The sequence below is a fragment of the Salmo trutta genome, chromosome 17 (assembly GCF_901001165.1).
Source record: "Salmo trutta chromosome 17, fSalTru1.1, whole genome shotgun sequence".
Classification (NCBI taxonomy): Eukaryota; Metazoa; Chordata; class Actinopteri; order Salmoniformes; family Salmonidae; genus Salmo; species Salmo trutta.
In genome coordinates, this window is record NC_042973.1 from 34,472,602 (window position 1) to 34,495,724 (window position 23,123).

General features: G+C 43.1%; 3 protein-coding genes across 4 annotated transcripts; 1 reads left to right on the forward strand and 2 right to left on the reverse strand.

Annotated features, from left to right (window-relative positions):
* Positions 1-978: 978 nt before the first annotated feature.
* On the reverse strand, positions 979-9,678 carry LOC115152106 (hypoxanthine-guanine phosphoribosyltransferase). 2 transcript variants are annotated; one of them, XM_029696627.1, is made up of 10 exons: positions 9,629-9,678; positions 9,469-9,540; positions 7,737-7,843; positions 5,453-5,636; positions 4,980-5,045; positions 4,785-4,802; positions 4,426-4,508; positions 3,881-3,927; positions 1,444-1,520; positions 979-1,274 (listed from the first exon to the last, which is right to left on the reverse strand). In XM_029696627.1, exons 2-10 carry the CDS (start codon positions 9,484-9,486, stop codon positions 1,227-1,229), a joined length of 648 nt encoding a protein of 215 aa, XP_029552487.1. In that variant the 5' UTR covers positions 9,487-9,540; positions 9,629-9,678; the 3' UTR covers positions 979-1,226. The 2 variants fall into 2 exon arrangements, with proteins under 2 accessions (XP_029552487.1, XP_029552488.1); XM_029696628.1 differs by having other exon boundaries at positions 9,624-9,642.
* A 750-nt stretch (positions 9,679-10,428) lies between these two features.
* LOC115152105 (26S proteasome non-ATPase regulatory subunit 7-like) lies at positions 10,429-13,366 on the reverse strand. The gene is made up of 8 exons (XM_029696625.1): positions 13,220-13,366; positions 12,673-12,764; positions 12,423-12,515; positions 12,217-12,314; positions 11,986-12,066; positions 11,755-11,846; positions 11,379-11,577; positions 10,429-11,260 (listed from the first exon to the last, which is right to left on the reverse strand). The coding sequence occupies exons 1-8, from the start codon at positions 13,291-13,293 to the stop codon at positions 11,012-11,014; spliced, it is 978 nt and encodes a 325-aa protein (XP_029552485.1). The 5' UTR covers positions 13,294-13,366; the 3' UTR covers positions 10,429-11,011.
* A 19-nt stretch (positions 13,367-13,385) lies between these two features.
* On the forward strand, positions 13,386-23,006 carry LOC115152109 (dynein light chain roadblock-type 2). Its single transcript, XM_029696631.1, has 4 exons — positions 13,386-13,514; positions 22,058-22,133; positions 22,422-22,589; positions 22,746-23,006. The coding sequence occupies exons 1-4, from the start codon at positions 13,512-13,514 to the stop codon at positions 22,787-22,789; spliced, it is 291 nt and encodes a 96-aa protein (XP_029552491.1). The 5' UTR covers positions 13,386-13,511; the 3' UTR covers positions 22,790-23,006.
* Positions 23,007-23,123: the final 117 nt, after the last annotated feature.

Consider the following 23,123-nt stretch of genomic DNA (forward strand, 5'->3'; position numbering starts at 1 on the left):
ATAACATGCAAAACAGGCAATCCCCCCTAAAAATGTGGGGCTCAAAACAGGTGGGGCTCTGCCACACCTGCCCTGAATGACAGGTCACCACTGTTCACTATTACTAACGTAATCAGACTAAGAGGCATTCAAGGCCCCAAGATAATATATAAAATAAATAGAAATTATAATGGTGTAATATCTCCCATAACCATCTTTACACGAGTCCTCCTCTACTTTAAACACATTACTCATCCCACTCCTTCCAGGGAAACAATCATTTTAAATATAAGAATGTTTTCTCAAAGAGCATCTTGCAAAGTGAATTCACAATCCATGTGTTCACATAGAGTACCAATGTATGAGTCATAATACCCATAAAATCTAGCAGTCAAACAAAAAAATGGTTCCAATCGTTTTTCCAACATTCATATTTCCCATATGGGATTTTAGACACAATTAAAATAAGGGCTGTGTTTCGTGTAGGCTTACCCTGTCCTGACTTTTTGATAACCATGTAAATCTCTCTAGTACAAAGTGACATCAAAATATTTGCAGTATTTAACCCCCCCCCCCAAAGAAAAATGAAATGATAATTAGATGTTAATGTGGCTACCATAAAGAACTACAAATGCCATGAAGATCTGGACGAGACTGCCCAATTGAGGCAAAGGTAAGTATCTCTGAATTCATTTATCTAATGTTAGCTAAATTTAGTAATTAATAAATTGACTACTTTTCTTTAAATGGACAATTCTGTGAACTGTCATGTGCAAGTTTTAAATTGACACAATAGCTGTTAGCAAAGGTGTCAGCTAGAGACGACTTGCACGAACTTGCAGGGATCTGTAATCTTGCATGTCTACTTTGATGCTAATTAGCATTTCTCTGAGAGTAAATGGAGACAAATATATTTATAAAAGTCACCTTGTCTGAGAGGGAGTTACATGGTTATCAAAACATCACGCCAGGGTAAGCCTACACGAAACACAGCCCTTATTTTAATTGTTTCTAAAATTCCCTATGGGAAAAATGAATGTTGGAAAAACGATTGGAACCATTTCTCTGATTGACCTCCAGGTTATATAGGTATTATGACACCACCACTGTGGGGCTCTATTAAATATGTAAGTAGGATCCATGAGTAAAAAAAAACATTTGGTTCAGAACCCCAAAAATCTCAAAATCAAAGTTTTCCTAGTGGTTCCTCCAAAGTGGTTCATCCATCTGTCCATTGCCTCTTCAGCTCACAATTTGTACTTCACCTTTGCTTTCTCGTTCAGTATACAGATGTGCTGCACAGAGCAAAAACACATGGTAACAAGTGTGTGTGAAAGAATACACCAATGACAGACTTGATTTAACAGATCTTATATTTAGGTCCTTGTCTAAGACTCAACAAGCTGAATCTTGGGTAGAGAATATGACCAAATATCAGGATCATGTCTAACCCAGACAACTTACACTGAGGTCTCTGAAGTACTCGTTGTAGTCCAGGGCATATCCCACCAGAAACCAATCAGGCACCTCAAACCCCATGTCTGGGAAATACAGAGAGACGGAAACACAAAACAGACAGAAATCACTCTACAAATACATGCAAAAAAGCTATGTGCAACACGTATTAACATATTGATACGAGTCTCTAGTTCCTGGCATGCTGAACATCAAGAAATCCGTGTCATGACTTTATGGGATGTGTTTTAGTGTATATTTCTCCTTTACAGCTATATGCATTAGTATTACATAACAACATACAGTGAGGGAAAAAAGTATTTGATCCCCTGCTGATTTTGTACGTTTGCCCACTGACAAAGAAATGATCAGTCTATAATTTTAATGGTAGGTTTATTTGAACAGTGAGAGACAGAATAACAACAAAAAAATCCAGAAAAACACATCAAAAATTGTATAAATTGATTTGCATTTTAATAAGGGAAATAAGTATTTGACCCCCTCTCAATCAGAAAGATTTCTGCCTCCCATGTGTCTTTTATACAGGTAACGAGCTGAGATTAGGAGCACACTCTTAAAGGGAGTGCTCCTAATCTCAGCTTGTTACCTGTATAAAAGACAGCTGTCCACAGAAGCAATCAATCAATTAGATTCCAAACTCTCCACCATGGACAAGACCAAAGAGCCCTCCAAGGATGTCAGGGACAGGATTGTAGACCTACACAAGGCTGGAATGGGCTACAAGACCATCGCCAAGCAGCTTGGTGAGAAGGTGACAACAGTTGGTGCGATTATTCGCAAATGGAAGAAACACAAAAGAACTGTCAATATCCCTCGGCCTGGGGCTCCATGCAAAGTTTCACCTCGTGGAGTTGCAATGATCATGAGAACGGTGAGGAATCAGCCCAGAACTACACGGGAGGATCTTGTCAATGATCTCAAGGCAGCTAGGACCATAGTCACCAAGAAAACAATTGGTAACACACTATGCCGTGAAGGACTGAAATCCTGCAGCGCCCGCAAGGTCCCCCTGCTCAAGAAAGCACATATACATGCCCGTCTGAAGTTTGCCAATGAACATCTGAATGACTCAGAGGACAACTGGGTGAAAGTGTTGTGGTCAGATGAGCCCAAAATGGAGCTCTTTGGCATCAACTCAACTCGCCCTGTTTGGAGAAGGAGGAATGCTGCCTATGACCCCAAGAACACCATCCCCACCGTCAAACAAGGAGGTGGAAACATTATGCTTTGGGGGTGTTTTTCTGCTAAGGGGACAGGACAACTTCACCGCATCAAAGGGACGATGGACGGGGCCATGTACCGTCAAATCCTCCTTTCCTCAGCCAGGGTATTGAAAATGGGTCGTGTAAGGGTATTCCAGCATGACAATGACCCAAAACACATGGCCAAGGAAACAAAGGAGTGGCTCAAGAAGAAGCACATTAAGGTCCTGGAGTGGCCTAGCCAGTCTCCAGACCTTAATCCCATAGAAAATCTGTGGAGGGAGCTGAAGGTTTGAGTTGCCAAACGTCAGCCTCGAAACCTTAATGACTTGGAGAAGATCTGCAAAGAGGAGTGGGACAAAATCCCTCCTGAGATGTGTGCAAACCTGGTGGCCAACGACAAGAAACGTCTGACCTCTGTGATTGCCAACAAGGGTTTTGCCACCAAGTACTAGTTTTGCAGAGGGGTCAAATACTTATTTCCCTCATTAAAATGCAAATCATTTTATAATATTTTTGACATGCGTTTTTTCTGGATTTTTTTGTTGTTATTCTGTCTCTCACTGTTCAAATAAACCTACCATTAAAATTATAGACTGATCATTTCTTTGTCAGTGGGCAAACATACAAAATCAGCAGGGGATCAAATACTTTTTTCCCCTCACTGTACATATATAAAGTATGTTGCTCTTTTCTCTCTCTGGAGGCTAGATGGTTGACTCCTGTTGTCTGTGACTGGGGTTGACCCTTTAGCTGCCAGGGACATAGAGCAAGTCTAAGGCAAACAGCTTTCCCTGCAGCACCATCTTTAAAAGCTTAGCTAAGTCCGACTTAAAAGCATTGCATAATCACTAACCGTGTGTGTAGCATCCTAGTACTAGAGTACCATGTTCAATTACATTTAAAGTAGATTTTCAGATAAGCATATTAATCTCATGTGGAAAATATAACTACATTATATATGGTCATCCTGCCTAAGGCTGAGGCTCTTTCTAGTACATCAGTGGGCGTGCACACACACACACACACACACACACACACACACACACACACACACACACACACACACAACCGCACCGTGGACATCGATTAAGGCAGCCCCCTGCATCTCTCTGATTCAGAGGGGTTGGGTTAAATGTGGACGACACATTTTGGTTGAATGCATTCACTTGTACAACTGACTAGGTATCCCCTTTCCCCAACACACACACAGCAAAACTCACAGTCTGGTCTGTATCCTGAGCTCCTTGGTGTTCTCTTGACTAGAAGGCTGAAATGAAAAAGCATACAACCAGAGAAATGAATAGGATCTCTAGGCAAACCATGCTCTTAATGGCATGGAATGTTCTCAATGACATGGTCTGCACAGCAAAAAATACAATCCACTCAATGGCCTCTCAATAATATAGTGTACTACAATGCATTCAAGAACATTGCCATCTACAACCTAAACTAGAGAGTCAAATAGTCCCTTTGATAGCAGAGGGTTATCCCGTCCTGCCACAGATCAGTTAACAGTACATAGATGAACTCTTAAGCTGTTCCAGTCACATAACATCTCTAAATCAGCGCTTAAGGGGAAGAGAGAGCATTAGGGTAGACAGAGAGTGCTGTCATTCACAATGCTGTCTGGATTGGCAAAGTGACTGACATTCTGAGCTGCAACACTTCTGTCTAAATCAGGGAAACACAGTAGTTGTAGAGAATGTTCAGTAGGCATGATATTGGAGGAAAGAGAGTACTGTGTGCTGTATACAATGGTTCTCACCTGACCACTTTGACCATCTTTGGATTGCATTCACTCAGCAGTGATAGCAGTGTCTCCATAGTCCTCCCAGTCTCCACAATGTCCTAAACAAATCAGCAGGACAGATACCGTTGGATAAGGGGTTTCAATTCAAGGCGTGCAAAGCAGTCTTACAACAATTCAAGGCAAGCAATAAAATATTTATGTGGACAGCCATAGCGATGGTACACCCAAGAGTGAATGTGATTTGTGCCCTGGTCATATTGCTATGGTTGATGTGAGAGCTAGCATGCTCCACATTTATTTACAGCAGTTTTAACATTTTGTGAGATTTAATATTTCAGATGAAGTGCTAGAAAGACAGAGGGAAATTGTCTTACCTCAACTATCAAAACATTCTGCAAAGGAAATGAGGAAACAATTGAATACACAAATATACTGTTGACGAATATGTACATAATCAGAACATTTGAATAATTTATTTTTAAAAATACGGAGCCTGTAAAAGGGTTACAATTTCACTCCTAAGATGTAGAATATTTGATCAGTGGTTAGGGCAAGCAATCAAATCTCACCTTCCCCGTTAGAGTAGAGAGCTCATCCCCTCCAATAACTTTGACACGGTTTGTAGACTGGTCATTCTGGGGACAATACACACCAGTAAAACTACACCTCACCCAGGATGAGGGTGATGGTCTAAATCTATCATAAGGTGATCTAGTGGTGATCTAAATATACCTCATAACAGTGTTGGCAAATGGCAGTTTTATCTGCTCATGCATCAGTAGCAGATCCGAGTCTAGTGGTAGATCCGATTGTGCTTTAGCCAACCCGTGTCGTGTTTGTTGGCATGAGAACAGCTAACAAAGGAGTTGGCTAAACGCACAAACTGATCTAAGACCAGCCTAGACAACACAATTCTCCAGCAACAATACCCAGAATAAGCATGTAACCCAGCATTTACTGTACATAAAGATTGCCATCTACTGTATCTAACTGATTTGGAAGCTATTGAAGGAGGAAGATGAATGTGGAATGGTTCACTCACACAATAGCTCTTTAGTCTAATGAAATCCACAGTCAACGGGACAGACTTATCGCAGTTCTGATTTAGGGCCTTGATGTAGTCCAGCAGGTCGGCAAAGAATTTATAACCTCCTTTGAGAACACACAGTGCTACTATATGGTGTCCCCCCATGTCCCGGACTATATCACGAGCCAGGCGCTCAGTCCTAGAGAGAGACAGAAGGGACAGAGAGAAAAGGCATGGAGAGAGAGAAGATACAATGGCACGTGACCTGTAATTTCTGTGCAGGCTCATCAATCTTCAGTTGGTTTGTGATCTAGTCAGTGAAAACAATAATGGTTTGTGGTTAGTCTGACCAGGTGGACACCTGATGAAAAGTTGCTGCCTGGGTCAAACCAAATGTTCTGTTTGGAGTCCTACTACAGTATTCAGAACACAGTTTAACATGGCATTCTACAACCAGGTAGTCCGATTGCCCAGGTCTCATTCATAATGTCTGCAATGCAAATTGATGGTGGCTGTTACATCACTGCTGGTCTGAATGCCTTACAGTGATTTGTCTAACAAATATGTTGGTGAGCTGTTTCACACAATATGCCTTTGCAACCATGGGTCAATTTAAAAAACAATGGAGGCACAGAGTGGTGAGAATGTTGAGTCCTGATTTACTCCACAAGGGAATAGGAAAGTGTGTGTCAGAGAGAGAGAGAGAGAGAGAGAGAGACACTATTTCTGGTAACAACTCACTGTAACCTTGATAAGACGAGTTAAACCCCTAATTTTCTGCTCTCCATTTATTGTATGAGGCACAAGGTTTTTAGCTATATATTAGTTTTTATTTTTATTATTCTTTTTTTCTTTGAAATTCAGTTTGTTAGTTTCCCAACTTGAGTTACTCGGTTTTTTTATTCAGTTTTAGATAAAAACATTTATTTCGTTTTTATATGATTTAGTTTAAGTTTTAGTGTTAGTGTTGGGGACAGAAAGCAGCCTCCTATGTGTGGGAGGCTAGGAGCCATTTATGTGTTGTAGGTGGTAATTCTGTTAGCTAGTGATAACAGAGAGGAAAAAGGCGAAGCGAGAGGGTCGACGCCAACCCTAAATCTGTCTGCGTGAAAATCAGCATTAACTAGTGGAAGTGAGGAATTAATGTATGGAGGTCAATGAGAGTGTCGAGTTTGGTCAACAAAAAATTGTATTAGTAATTTGCTACGCTAGGCTTATTTGATCGAATAGAAGTTTCTTAATGGTTAGGTTTTTACGAATGCACTGATAAGAGGACACGTGGCATTTCCACAACTTTGAAAATTAGACTATCTGAGTTGTGCCTGTTGTTCACACGAGTATCTGCCCTCTCATTGGCTAGAATGATCCCACCTGATCTTTCCACCTCCCGCCTGCATTCCATCTTTGTGGACCTGTTTTTCCATTGTTAGAGCAGTCACTCGACTAGCTTGTCAATATAATAGCTCATCATTGGTGATAGCTAGTAGTCTCGAAAATCCCAGACCTAGAGAAACAGCACTTGGTCTAGGGAAGATGTCGGATTCTCTTGGACATTTCGGGAAAAAAATGTTCCCAGGGAGGGGCCTCAGACAAATCTCTCAACAAATATGAGTTTCCATAGCCTGTAGCCAGACATAACCTGGCTTGGAGGTAGATGATGCAAAATGCACTCATTAAAATAACCTCCGCATTCTCCATCTCGCTAGCTAGTTACTACTTTGTGTCCGGTGGGGTTGTTTATGCAACAAGCGGATAAGGTGGTGATGTGACGGGCTTCCCTGTTCCTACTCCTCCGCTCTATCCCAACTGACGCAGGTACTTGTACAGACTTGTTTGATGGAACATTGTGGAAGGCAACCCGTCTGTCTAGCGAGACCAGATGGCTAGCGATGCACAAGCTAGGCCTATTTGAAACATCGCCATCTCCTGGCAGCATTTACCTGCCAGATTCAGAAGCTTGAATACCCTATTAGAGGAAAAAATTCTTGAAATCCCCATTTGGTTTTTGCCCAAAGACTAGAAGAGAAAAAACTAAAACTGAACACAATTTATGATGGTTTTTATTTTAGCTCATTTTGGAGTCAAAGTTTTAGTATAGTTTTAGTTTATCAAACAGATTGCTTAATCATTGTATTTCATTTTACTAAATAGTTTTTTTATGATTAGCTTTTGTTTCATTTTTTGTTTACTATAATAACCTTGACGCAGCATTGTGCCCTGGGGTTTGATGATGACGCTACAGTACAGTAGTCTACCCAGGTTCCAAGAGTGCCAGTCCAGTGGTGATGGTTTGCCTTACCTGTCCATGATCAGTCCATGAGGGATGATGACCCGGTCTAAATCCTCCTCATAGTGTTTGGGGACACAGAAGAGGTCCAACTCATACCCCTTCTCATCATCTGGTATCTGAAGGAGCAAAGCGCTAAAACATTTAGTAAATCGTGACCTTGGGTTCTATAAGGTTCTATCTGTGCAAATCATAGTTCTGAGATATTGAGCATCAAAGTTCTCACATCCCAGATGTCAGAACTGTTTTGTAGTGAATTCTTCTTTCATAAGGGCCTCGCCTTAAAGGTACCTAAATTGCAGAGTATCAAAATCCTGAGACATTTGTAAATCTGTTTTTTTTAGGGGGGTGCAATCACAGATAGAACCTTATAGTTCTGAAATGCAATCAGGGTTTAGTAATAAGGTTCTGACACTTCTGGATTAGACATTCAGTAAAGAAAACTGTAGCTTTTTGAATAGATAAATGACATAACTATTTGACCAAGATAGTCAGAACACATCAAATACATTAAGAAATATATTATGATCATCAGACGAATTACTATCAACACTGAACGATGTGACAACATATACTTTAAGATTTCTGACATTGTTGTGGTTTGTTTGGGTGCCATTATTGCTGGCTAGACAAGTCTACAACACAGGTCAAATTCATGTTGCATGGCCCAGTCATTTTAAACCTTTCCATCCGTCCTAAAGAGAAGTCTCCACCCACCTGAGGCACCCGGCCAAGAAAAACAAACTCCGCCATTCCTAGAGAGACATGGCAAAGACATTTTCTGATTGGTCCGTCTGTATTTGTTCAGACTTGTAATTGGATTGCAGATATAACTTTATACAGCCAATTTGAAATGAATTTATGCAGAATTTACTCGTTTTCCATTTTTGTTTCACTTAAAATAAAATATATATTTTTTAAATCACATCAAATACATACGAAGAACCATTTAAAGATAAATTATGTGACGAACACATTTTTTAAATTTTTTACAAAAACGTTAAAAATATCGTTATAGTTCCAAGGTCTTGAAATGTTAGCACAGAATGGCACAAGTCTTCATTGAGTTGACCATGTCTTCGCAAACTGAAGCACATACGCACACACACGTCATCCTTGCAACATTTAAGCTTGCTTTCAACCACCTGTTTCTGGGTGAGCGAGATAGAGGGTGCGATCCGCTTTCAGGACTTCATACTAGGCCTGACAGGATCACTAGCGGTTCTGGGGGGGGGGGGGGGGGGGGGAGTGCCCGTGTAAACAATTTTGGACCCCCTTGTGGCCCCCCTAAATGTGGAGTATGAAATCATTTTTACATAACTATTTTTTGCTATCATTATTTTTTTACATCCGTTATTTGACAGTGGCAACGATGATTATGAACATGGTATTTTGCCTGCTAATGCCTGCAATGCAGTGAAGAAAACGATATGACAACAATAACGTGTAATGTAACTGGTCCCTCTAACAGTACAACTGGCCCCAGCTTGCCCCCCCCCGTTGAAATGATCTAGAACCGCCACTGGACAGGCTGCGTGAATTGTGAAATTATGTCAATTGACAAGGTAGCTAACAAATGCCAGATATGTATTCACACCGGTCCTGTCCCGTGATCCTGATGTTATTATGAAACCACACTGACACATAAATCAGAAACGTCCATTCTGCAGAATATCATTCTGTCCAGACAAGACGAGGAATCTGTCTGACTGACATTGCAAATAGAACATAGGGTACACTTTACCTGGTGATAGGTGGCCATGTTACCGCTCGTGCTGGTTCACGCCTCACTAGGGTGATATTTGAGGAGCCATGCCTGGATACATAGTGAAGAAAGAATGTTATTTAGTGTAATGGGTGGTGCGTCTGTCGTATGTGCCCTGTCAGCCGACTACCTACTTTACCGTGGGCGAGGACATGCGATGCTCTCCCTCCCCCGGGATTTTAAACCATCACGTCACAATCCATTTTACCATAGCCAGCCTTTTACCGTCCAATAATCTGATTTACCGGACGCAACCTGCGTTTAATGCACTGGCTGCTGCACATTGTAGAATACCGCCGTATTCATTGCTGGTACAATAGTCGAATTAGCTGAAATCTGAAAATAATTGTAGCCTAGCGAATTTTTGTCATAAACCACCGTCCGCTATATCGTATGTTATAATATAAATTCACACATCCAAATCTATGCCTATAGCTGCACCATGAAGGATTATCATACATTTGGGAGGCTTGCTGTCAGTGACATGCTTCGCAATGATGATCTGTATAAAGCGCCTTCCATTACTATTTAGTTCATTGTCTGAAAGCTTGTCCTCAATTAACCCAGTATAGATTCTATCAATAGTTCATCTACAATTAATCCAAATGGGAAAATAAACTTCAAAACACTCTTTTCACTTGGTCTATAGCCTGTGTTTTGTTAGATACGGATTCATAATAGGTAGTACATCACCAGCCTTGAATGTGTCTGTGTTAGGATCAAAACCATAATGTATATTGGTAAACTTTGACAAATAATAATTTGTTATTTATGATGCAAGGTTCTTTGCTGCAATGTAAAACATGCCCTATGTCTTCCACACAAATGCCTGGCATGACTGCAGAGGAGGCAGCTTAACATCACAATTCTCCTCCCTGTGTTTCTATGACATTACATATTATACAGTACAAAACACATCCAAGGAACAAAAAAAATACATTTGCCAATTGGAAACATAAAATTATTTAATAGGACCCCACTTTAATGAGTGATACAGAAATGTAATGTTCCTTTTCACCATACGAAAGATAAGAGCTCCCAGGCAATTGTGTGTCTCTGTACGTACGTACATACATACATACATACATACATACATACATGCATACGAGACACACACACACGAGACACACACCACCAGGGTCACATTCAGGAGGGGGGAATTTACTGAACGTTACTGATAGAAGTAACAGAATAGAGCTGATGTGATTGCTCACATCAGAGGCATGTCGGTTCTACAATATGCATTTCTATCTGAGCGTTCCTTAACGTTGTGCCCTACTGAACGCAGCCCGGACAGTGCAGAACAAACATTCTCATTGTAGAGAACATCCAATACACATAACCATCCTCTCACCCTCAGCACTACAGTTATTATGCCAGTTATGACAAAGTCTCAAATGACACCATATAGAGCACTACTTTTAGCTAGACCATATACACAGACATGTAACTCAGGCCAAAAGTAGTGCACTATCCAGGGGAATAGGGTGGTTTATAAGACACACACCAAAATAGTGTGCACTTATTTTTTCTTCTTCTCATCTTTCTTGGATGAGGAGTCGCCCTTCTCCTTCTCGTCCTTCTTCTCCTTGTCCTCTTTCTTCTCCTTCTTGCCCTCTTCTTTCTCCTGTCCCTCCTTCCGCTCTGCGTCACGGTTGGAGATCTTGTTGTTGATTAGGTTGTGAAGAGCCACCACTGAGCGGATAAGGGAAGCCAGGTAAACCACCAGCATCTGGTCATTGGTCTTTAGGTAGAAGGCCTTAGTGAACTCCTGCATGGAGAAGTGGCAGGATCAGGGCATTGTGAATTATGATTAACTAAACAGGGGATTTGATCAGCACAACAAGGAATCTGTATACAGCACAACAAGGAATCACACCCCATCATACCAGTAGGTTGACGTCGGGAAGCAGGTTGAAGACGTCCTGTAAATGGTAAACGATTTGATGGTTGATGGGAAGCTTGCCTGCAGCCACTCTCTCCAGGTAAGACCTGATGTCCAGCAGCTTGGAGTTGAGTCCCTTCAGGCCATGTACCTGGTTGGTGATCCGCTGAGACAGAGTACCCACTGTTGTGTCCTTGATGTCTCTGTGGACACGAGAACATATCAAAGGAGAATAGAAAAGGATGTAGAATTCAGTGTGGCGTTAAACTGGAAGTCAGACGACTCCCTGAAATGCTTTATTGTACGTGTGAGTAAAAGAGAAAGAAAGATGGGTATGTGGAACGTGTGTGTGTGTGGTCCAGTTAAAAGATCATGCCTACCTGAGCAAGTGCTCCACGCCCACCTCCTCTGCTTCCTCTGCTCCGATCTCACTGGTCACATGTTCAAACGTCTTGGAGGTCGGAGTGCCGTCCTGGAGAAGTAAAGTAACAAGAACTTGTGTGATCACTTGTATGCCTAGTCCAAAATCAGCCCAGAGACCTCGGGGTTGGCTGGTCCAGGGTTAGACTGATTTTGTCAGTTAGGCTCATACAAGTCTATGCTCCACTTACATCATGTATTTCCTCCACAGAAAAGTAGGCTTCTGTTGGCAGGCCCAGGTCCTTAGGCTTCACATCAATTATCACTAATACCTGAGAGGGAGAAAGTCCCATACAAAACACAGTCATTGTTAAATTCTCTGCTGCATTATCAATACAATTTCATAATTTCAACAGGAGATGGAACATATGTCTTACTGGTATTTATTAATGTGGAATATTGACAGGGTTGAAAGCACTTACTGAATTGGTGCAGTATTGCTTGATGAGTTCATTGATGGCAATGTCATTCTTATGTAGTTTAGGACCTGTGTGATACCAGCCCACTATCCTCTCTCTGGCTGGATAGAAGAGAAGGGAAAGGTTTGAGAATCTTATAGGATGACTGTAGAAGTCAATGAGACTGAATTTCTATAGTTAAAATGTACCAATGTATAGTGAGTTCTCACCATTGACTTTCTTGAACATGCTGTACATATTCTCCAAGTAGTCATGATCCAGGAACCACACTGAATCATCCTTGTCATCCTCATCAAATGGCACTGGAGAAAATCCAATCAATATTGGCTCCAACTACAGGCTTATGTAGCTAAACATGTTGTCATCATAATTACACTGCCGTCACAAATGTTATAAACTAGCCACATGACATAACAGGTTATTTTAGTAACGTTACAAGATTAAAGGAGAAGAACTCACCTGCAAAGCTGTTGGACACATCAAGGACTTTCTTATGCCAAGAGCCGAGGAGAACACCCACTACTCGCTTCTGGTTGCCTACTTTCCCTATTCTGTAAAAACAACATAACATTTACACAATCAATACCATAGGATGTCTTGGAGGAAATCAAACATTTCCTCTAAGACTAAAGTCAAAATAACTATTTTTACCCCGACACTAGATAAGTTAGCTACCCTGATACATAATGACGTTGTGCTCTACGAAACTGACTGATTGTTTTTCAATTGTTCCATTATTTAGAAATCAGTTGTTACTTGCTAATACTAATAGGTAGTGAGTGGCCTGTACATACAATTTACTAGCCAAAATGAACTAGTTAGCTATGCTACTGTCATGGCTAACAAATACACAGCTTCATATGAGTTTCTGACTCAGCAGGGTTAGCTGGCCAGCTAACCTAGCTAGGCCTGGCTGCAACATCATCTAGTACAAAAAGTAGCAAGTTAGTAAAGATGTAACGAATTGCTAGGATTTGGAAACAGTTTTATATTATTAATGACATACCTATTAAAATGATCCACCACGCTGAGCAACACCAGTGGATGGACAACCACATTTTCTACCGCTAACTCCGGCATTTTTATGTGAAGTGTTTGAGGATGCAACCAAATTCTGTGATGCTAGCTGTCTAGCTAGGTAGCTACTTCCTGTCGAATCGTAGCTACTTCCGTTTCTACGTAGCAACATAACAACTGAATAAAACGCGACGGTAGTGTAGAAGGAATAACTTTGGAAGCTGTTTGCTAGACTACAACAACATTGATTTGACAGCTAAAGTTAGTCAGCACCTCCAAATATGGTAAAAATAATTATTTCATTAACATGAAATGTTTTGTCTCATGTAGTTAGCTAGTTCAATAATAGTTATGTAAAGGGAGTGTTACGTGCAGGCAGGCCGAACACCAAATAGTGATGACTGATGTCATTACCAATCCATTCATAGCCGCAGGAAGATGTTTTGAGTAGGGTGCCGAGGAAGTAAATACAATCATAGAAAGTATGTCACCAGAGAGTGTGACTTAGCCACAGAGGATCATTAGCTTATTTTAAAGCTGTGGCTTGTTTTAAATCACAAGCATGTAGGTCTATATGCCTAGTTGTGAAGACCTCAATTTGGGCAGAGGGCATGTCAATAGGCCAAACTGATTATTGAGATGTGGCTGTCAGTGAAAATGCCTCTTGGGCTCCCGAGTGGCGCAGCGGTCTAAGGCACTGCATCTCAGTGCCAGAGGCGTCACTACAGTCCCGGGTTCGAATCCAGGCTGTATCTGGCTGTGATTGCAAGTTCCATCGGGAGGTGCACAATTGGCCCAGCGTTGTCTGGGTTTGGCCGGGGTAGGCTGACATTGTAAATAAGAATTTGTTCTTAAATTTAACCTTTATTTAACTAGGCAAGTCAGTTTAATAAGAACACTTTTTTTGTTGTTGAAATGTTGAGACAAGAAGGGGAGGGGTGTGTGGCGAATATATTGGCATATCTCTCTCCAGAATGCTCTCAGCTCTCCAGAATGTACGGCGTTCACCCATAAAATGATTGAAGGTTTATACAAATGGTTTATCCATCCAATAGAGAATTCCATCAGAAAAACAATAGTCCAAACCCCATGCCTCTACCATATATGGTTAAAATGTTAGACGATTTACTCTGAGAATTTAGCATGTCAGGTTCGTGAGTAAAAACATGGGCTTTTTCTAAATGAAATCCGTTGAATACAAAACTAAATGGGGACTAAATATATTTCTTTACAAAGCTAAGAGACTGAATTTCAGTATCCATCCTCCCCGAAGACAATCTGTTCCTGTTTTCTTTGTGTATTTTGAGTCTTTCCCTTTATAATCGTCATAGAAATGTCTATCCATGTAGATTGATGACCAATATAGGCAATGAAAGCCAAGATCTGGAGGTGGAAATTAAAAAGGTATCAAGTTGATTTTGTTTGGTCCACTGAGCGGAAACACCTCCTAAACGGTACCACCTCACAATGCCAAATATAGAAGAGATACAACCAAGAGCAGTGCAGTCTAAACTAGCAAATTAACGTTCTTATTTCATCAACACTGTCAAGTACATTAAGGCTATAATATTGTAGAGAACTATTATGTAATTTATAATGACATGGGGCAAAGAAAACTAAGTTGACATTAATTTTGTAGCACCCTCTTGAATTTGCCCTGTTTTTCTCTACACTGTTTTTCTCTACATTGTACAGCAGTGAGTGAACGCCCCACAGAATGCGCTGAGCTGTCTCCCACCAATTCTCGCAAATTCATTGTTTTGTCTTGTTTGCCCTTTATTTTTGTCAATTCCCCGTTACATATGTCACCAATAGTACATTTACCGTTAATCCCCATTTGGTTACATACATTTGTTAATGCATGGATTAATTAGGCCTATAGTCATTTACCATTCTCAGAGTGGAAACAGTGTTCGCAGAGTACACAACCTGTTACACTTGTGAGAAACTTGTTTTGGTTTATTTCATACCATCAATTTTTTTCATTGTATTTTCTTTTGAGCGCTCCAAATGAGCATGTGTGGTTTCTCTGTCCTACTTCTACACCTGAGCATGCGTAGAAGGCTAACTGGCCTGCTGCACACAACTGTAGGAAAGTGCCCATTTGGGGATTTCTGGTTGTCTTATCACCAGTAATAAGGTGAACTTCAGTCATTTTTTCCTCTACCTTTTTTAATCCATTGTGAATGATAATAGATTTTTCAAATACTGGGAGGAACTTTCATACAGTCGTGGCCAAAAGTTTTGAGAATGACACAAATATTAATTTTCACAAAGTCCGCTGCCTCAGTTTGTATGATGGCAATTTGCATATACTCCAGAATGTTATGAAGAGTGATCAGATGAATTGCAATTAATTACAAAGTCCATCTTTGCCACCCAAATGACCTGAATCCCCCAAAAACATTTCCACTGCATTTCAGCCCTGCCACAAAAGGACCAGCTGACATGTCAGTGATTCTCTCGTTAACACAGGTGTGAGTGTTGACGAGGACAAGGCTGGAGATCACTCTGTCATGCTGATTGAGTTCGAATAACAGACTGGAAGCTTCAAAAGGAGGGTGGTGCTTGGAATCATTGTTCTTCCTCTGTCAAACATGGTCACCTGCAAGGAAAAACGTGCCGTCATCATTGCTTTGCACAAAAAGGGCTTCACAGGCAAGGATATTGCTGCCAGTAAGATTGCACCTAAAGCAACCATTTATCGGATCATCAAGAACTTCAAGGAGAGCGGTTCAATTGTTGTGAAGAAGGCTTCAGGGCGCCCAAGAAAGTCCAGCATGCGCCAGGACCGTCTCCTAAAGTTGATTCAGCTGTGGGATCGGGGCACCACCAGTACAGAGCTTGCTCAGAAATGGCAGCAGGCAGGTGTGAGTGCATCTGCACGCACAGTGAGGTGAAGACTTTGAGGATGGCCTGGTGTCAAGAAGGTCAACAAAGAAGCCACTTCTCTCCAGGAAAAACATCAGTGGCAGACTGATATTCTGCAAAAGGTACAGGGATTGGACTGCTGAGGACTGGGATAAAGTCATTTTCTCTGATGAATCCCTTGTCTGATTGTTTGGGGAATCCAGAAAAAAGCGAGAGCTACCATCAGTCCTGTGTCATGCCAACAGTAAAGCATCCTGAGACCATTCATGTGTGGGGTTGCTTCTCAGCCAAGGGAGTGGGCTCACTCACAAATGTGCCTAAGAACACAGCTATGAATAAAGAATGGTACCACCACGTCTGGGCACCGCCATGGATCGCGTGCTGCAGACGATGGCTAGATGGGAGAGAGAAGGAGGTCTTCCAACGCCTCCACCAGCCCCATTACAGCAGGCCCCACTGTCCACCCCACCTTCACCCGGTCCCAGCGGGATTTGGCTCGCGCTCCCGAGGGAGTATGATGGGACGGCTGCCGGATGCCAGGGGTTCCTACTCCAGCTGGAACTCTACCTGGCGACAGTCCACCCGGCTCCTTCGGGACGTGAGAGCGTGTCCGCCCTCGTCTCCTGCCTCTCAGGCAAAGCCATGGAGGGGGCCAACGCCGTATGGAGGGAGGGAAACGCAGCTTTGGACCATTACGCAGAGTTCACCCGCCGCTTTCGGGCAGTTTTCGACCACCCGCCTGAGGGTCGAGCAGTGGGTGAACGTCTGTTCCACCTGAGGCAGGGGACGAGGAGCGCGCAGGATTTCACTTTGGACTTCCGGATCCTGGCCGCCAGCGCGGGATGGAACGACAGGGCCCTGATCGATCACTACCGGTGCAGTCTGTGCGAGGACATCCGTTGCGAGTTGGCCTGCCGAGACATCACCCTCACGTTGGACCAGCTGGTGGACCTGTCCATCCGGCTGGACAACCTGCTGGCTACCCGCGGACGTCCGGATCGGGGCCTGTCAGTTCCATCCCCCAGCAACTCCGCTCCGACGCCCATGGAGCTGGGAGGTGGTGTGATTAGGGCGACCGGAGGAGGGATCATTCCCTGCACCATCTGTGGCCGCAGAGGGCACACTGCTGGTCGGTGCTGGGGGGGTTCCTCAGGGAGTCAAGGCAGCAGGCAGGGCACTATCGTGTCACCCCAGGTGAGTCGGCACCAGGCTCACCCAGAGCCCCTTGTTGCTCACATGTATATGTTTATTACATTTCCTGAGTTTTCCCCGCATTCCCAGGATAAGGCGCTCGTAGATTCAGGCGCAGCTGGGAATTTTATTGACCATTCATTTGCCCATAGTTTAGGGATACCCCTTGTTCCTGTGGATATGCCCTTCCCTGTGCACGCCCTAGATAGTCGACCATTAGGGTCAGGGCTGATTAGGGAGGCCACCACTCCACTAGACATGGTTACGCAGGAGGATCACAAGGAGAGAATCAGTCTCTTCAAGATTGATTCTCCTGCGTTTCCCGTGGCGCTGGGCCTACCCTGGTTGGCCTATCATGATCCCACTATTTCGTGGCAACAGAGGGCTCTCAAGGGGTGGTCACGAAAGTGCTCAGGGAGGTGTGTAAGGGTTTCCATCGGTGCGACTACGGTGGAAAGTCCAGACCAGGTCTCCACCGTGCGCATCTCCTCAGAATATGCCGATTTGGCTCTCGCTCTTCTGTAAGAAGAGGGCGACTCAATTACCACCCCATCGACGGGGGGATTGTGCGATAAATCTCCTGGTAGACGCAGCACTTCCCAGGAGTCACGTGTATCCTCTGTCACAGGAGGAGACGGCAGCTATGGAAACATATGTCTCCGAATCCCTGGGGCAGGGATACATTCGGCCCTCCACTTCACCTGCTTCCGAGTTTCTTTTTTGTGAAGAAGAAGGATGGAGGTCTGCGCCCGTGTATTGACTATCGGGGTATCAATCAGATCACTGTGAGGTACAGCTACCCGCTGCCTCTCATCGCCAGTGCGATTGAGTCAATGCACGGGGCGCGCTTCTTCACAAAATTGGATCTCAGGCGCGCTTACAACCTGGTGCGTATCCGGGAGGGGGTATTCCATAGTAACATCTGACAAAAATATCTAAAGACACTGAAGCAGCAAACTTTGTGGAAATTAATATTTGTGTCATTCTCAAAACTTTTGGCCACGACTGTACACTATCCCCCTTCATAATCACCAGGCATTGGTGTGAAAGAGCAAAATGTCATGTTCTGAGGATCCCATAGGCCTATATCGAATGGAGATGTCTTAAAATACATCAAGACATTTCCCTTTGTGCAAAAACAGCTATGTCTGTCGCGTGCTCACTGGTGCTGGAAACAGAGCTTGGAACAGGCTTGTTGATACAATGTTGCAAGTTCTCTAGCGACAGCGTCGGGCCGGACCTTCATATATACAGTCATTGGACTGGACCCAGATTTGATAGGCTACAATGGTCGACTTCACTAGGGATAGCTCAAGACCGATAAAAAAGGCAGACAGGCCTAGGGAGATGAATAGTAGAGATGAATGCTATTTGAAAGAACCTGCATTTTATTTGTCACGTTACAGTGAAATGTCACTGTAACAGTGAAATGTCACCTTACAGTGAAATGCTTACAAGCCCTTAACCAACAATGCAGTTAAGAAAAAAAGGGTTAAAGTATTTACTAAAATAAACTTCATTTTTAATTTTTTTTAAGAATAACATAATTAAACAATAAAATTACAGTAGCGAGGCTATATACAGGGGGTACCGGTACAGAGTCAATGTGCGGGGGTACAGGTTAGTCGAGGTAATATGTACAGTTCCAGTCAAAAGGTTGGACACACCTACTCATTCAAGGATTTTTCTTTATTTTTAATATTTTCTACATTTGTAGAATAATAGTGAAGACAAACTATGAAATAACACATGGAATCATGGAGTAACCAAAAAAGTGTTAAATCAAAATATATTTTGAGATTCTTCAAAATAGCCACCCTTTGCCTTGATGACCGCTATGCACACTTGGCATTCTCTCAACCAGCTTCACCTGGAATGCTTTTCCAACCGTCTTGAAGGAGTTACCACATATGCTGAGCACTTGTTGGCTGCTTTTCCTTCAGTCTGCGGTCCAACTCATTCCAAACTATCTCAATTGGGTTGAGGCCAGGTCATCTGATGCAGCACTCCATCACTCTCCTTCTTGGTCAAATAGCCCTTACACAGCTTGGAGGTGTGTTGGGTCATATTCTCCAAACAATCCTGCGGAATTGAGTCTACCCCTGTCCAGCGCCTCACTATTCTCTGTGTTGGTGGCTCTCTCTCTCTCTCTCTCTCTCTCGTTGCTGCTTGTAGGCGGGGAGTAGGAAGAGAGAGACGTGATCTGATTTGCCGAAGTCGGGGATGGCTTTGTACGCGTCACAGATGTTTGTGTATACATGGTCAAGCACAGCGGATCCTCTTGTAGGGAAGGATACATGTTGGTGATAGGAAGATAACGGGCTTGGTTAAAGTCACCCACGACAAGATGCAGGGTTTTATTTTAGTCAGTTAAGAACAAATTGTTATTTTACAAAATGACGGCCTACCCCGGCCAAACCCGCCCCTAACACGGACGACACTGGGCCAATTGTGCACCGCCCTATGGGACTCCCGATCATGGCCGTTTGTGATACAGCCCAGGATCGAACCAGGGTCTGTAGTGACACCTCTAGCACTGAGATGCAGTGCCTTAGGCCACTTGGGAACCCGGGGGAGAGGATTCTGCTGGCTGATGATTTTGTACAGTTCGATGAGTGCCGCCTTGGTGTGTGATTGTGGCGTTATGCAAACAACTGTGATAATAACATATGAATTCCCTCGGCATATAGTGGGGTATTTCAGCATCAGAAACTTCAGGTCTGGTGAACAGGAGCTTGAGAGGTTTTCAACTTCGGTATACCAGGAATTGTTTGAGGAAACATATCCCCCCTCCCCCGACTCTTACCAGAAGCCGAAGATCGATCCATTTGGAATATGGAGAAGCCGTCTAGTTGAATATCAGAGTTGATTGTATTGTCTGTAAGCCAAGTCTCAGTAAAAACAAAGACACAGCATTCCCTGATGTCCCTCTGCAATTGAAGCCTTGCTCGGAGTTCAAAGTTTATTTTCCAGCGATTGGACATTAGCCGTCAGGATACTAGGAAGAGGAACATGATAAAAAATATAAAAATTATATCATGGATGGTCAATCTTTGCATCCATAGCTCTGTCTTTAAATTTGGTTACATTTCTACAGCCCCATCCCCCCGCTTTTTTACCGAAACAGTGGTTGGGATTCGCTTTGTTATCGTTTCAACTGCTGATTGCCGCTTTAACGATAGCTTGATAGATAAATGTTAGTAACTACACTACATGACCAAAAGTGTGGACACCTGCTCGTCGAACATCTCATTCCAAAATCATGGGCATCAATATGGAGTTGGTCCCCCCTTTGCTGCTATAACAGTCTCCACTCTTCTGGGAAGGCTTTCCACTAGATGTTGGAACATTGCTGCGTTCCTTGCTTCCATTCAGCCACAAGAGCATTAGTGAGGTTGGGCGATTAGGCCTGGCTCGCAGTCTGCGTTCCAATTCATCCCAAAGGTGTTCGATGGGGTTGAGGTCAGGGCTCTGTACAGGCCACTCAAGTTCTTCCACACTGATCTCAACAAACCATTTCTGTATGGACCTCGCTTTGTGCACCTAGGTATTGTCATGCTGAAACAAGAGAGGGCCTTCACCAAACTGTTGCCACAAAGTTGGAAGCACAAAATCGTAGATAATGTCATTGTATGCTGTAGCATTTAAGATTTCCCTTCACTGGGACTAAGGGGCCTAGCCCGAACCTTGAAAACAGCCTCAGACCATTATTCCTCCTCCACCAAGCTTTACAGTTGGCCCTATGCATTCAGACAGGTAGCATTCTCCTGGCTTGCGCCAAACCCAGACTTGTCAGTTGGTCTGCCAGATGGTGAGGCATGATTTATCACTCCAGAGAAAACATTTCCACTGTTCCAGAGTCCAATGGCCTCAAGCTTTACATCACTCCAGCCGACGCTTGGAATTGTGCATATTGATCTTAGGCTTGTGTGCGGCTACTTGGTCACGGAAACCCATTTCATGAAACTCCCGAACAGTTCTTGTGCTGAGGCGGTTTCGAACTCGGTAGTGAGTGTTGCAACCGAGGACAGATGATTTTTACGCGCTACACACTTCAGCACTCGGCAGTCCCGTTCTGTGAGCTTGTGTGGCCTACCACTTTGCGGCTGAGCCGTTGTTGCTCTTAGACATTTCCACATGACAATAACAGTACTTACAGTTGACTGGGGCAGCTTTAGCATGGCAGAAATTTGATGAACTGACTTGTTGGAAAGGTGGCATCCTATGACGGTGCCATGTTGAATGTCACAGCTTATCAGTAATGCCGTTCTACTGCCGATGTTTGTCTATGGAGATTGCATGTCGGTGTGCTCTTGTTTTCCACATTTCAGCAACTAGTGTGGCTGAAATAGCTAAATCCACTCATTTGAATCCACTAAGTCCACATACCTTTGTAAATATAGTGTAGCTAGCTAATGTTAGTTATGCTATTGGCTGTCAGTAGGAATAGCTAGTTAATGTGAGCTCATCAGCTGCTTTGCTGTCTTGGTCAGACTTTTTTAAAAACATTTATTTAACTAGGCGAGTCAGTTAAGAACAAATTCTTATTTACAATGACTGCCTACCCCGGACGACGCTGAGCCAATTGTGCGCCGCCCTATGGGACTCCCAATCACGGCCGGATGTGATACTGCCTGGATACGAACCAGGAACTGTAGTGACGCGTCTTGCACTGAGATGCAGTGCCTCAGACCACTGTGCCACTCGGGAGCCCAAGTGAGGCAAAGCTGCTGTACTGACACACTTTATTTTCTTCCATAAACAGGCAGAAGTCGAAGAGACACTAAAGAGAATTCAAACTCACAAAGGTGTAATTGGAACAATAGTTGTTAATGCCGAGGGTAAGCAAGACAACACTGAAGTAACAGCATCCCTCCCTCTCTACAATCCCATGTTTACATCCTCTTATAGGAGCTGTACCTATAGCCACAACATGAGGATTACTTTTATTTGTCAGGGACCATGTACAACATGCCATTGTACCAGATTTAGCTAGATTGATAATTTTCATCTGTAGCCCCTGGGCGTCAAAGACATACTATTTGAATTTATGTAGCAAGCTAATTAATTAGTAATAGTCTCATCACTTCTCTGTTATAAAGTTGATGCTGTGTGTTGGTCTTTGTTAGGTATCCCAATCAGAACTACCTTAGACAACTCCACCACGGTGCAGTATGCTGGTCTGCTGCACCAGCTCACTATGAAAGCCAGGAGCACAGTCCGAGACCTCGACCCTCAGAACGACCTGACCTTCCTCCGCATCCGCTCCAAGAAGCATGAGATCATGGTGGCACCTGGTGAGTTAGGTTCTCAAGGGAGGCCCAGCCACATGAAGATCATCTATGTATCTGACATGTTGATATTGTGCTTATCATTTCATTCATTGTTAATATTTAAAATGTAATGAAACACATTTAGGGATTTTACAGTTTCTCCTCCCCTCTCTTTTCCAGACAAGGAGTATCTATTGATAGTCATCCAGAACCCTAGTGAATAGCCCCAGGAGGTTCCTGTGAGGGTCAGGCAGTAGCTCCTCACACACTGATCTTTGTCTCTTAAGAATATATGTTTTGTTAGACTGGACCACATATTTTGCTTTGTGCATTTTCTTCTTTTTCCACTCTGCAATATGTTTCCTTATTCTATTCCTTCTCCTACTTAGCCATTGTCATTAATACAATAAATAAAGAAACAAGGACGTCGTAACAATTGGAGCATTGTGTATGTCCTATGTCCCGTGCCCACCCCTGTATGTTGATATGAATATAGTCTATGTAAGGAGGGTAGATTGAATCTGAATGACTTTATTCAGTCTGAGTTAATGTAGAGGA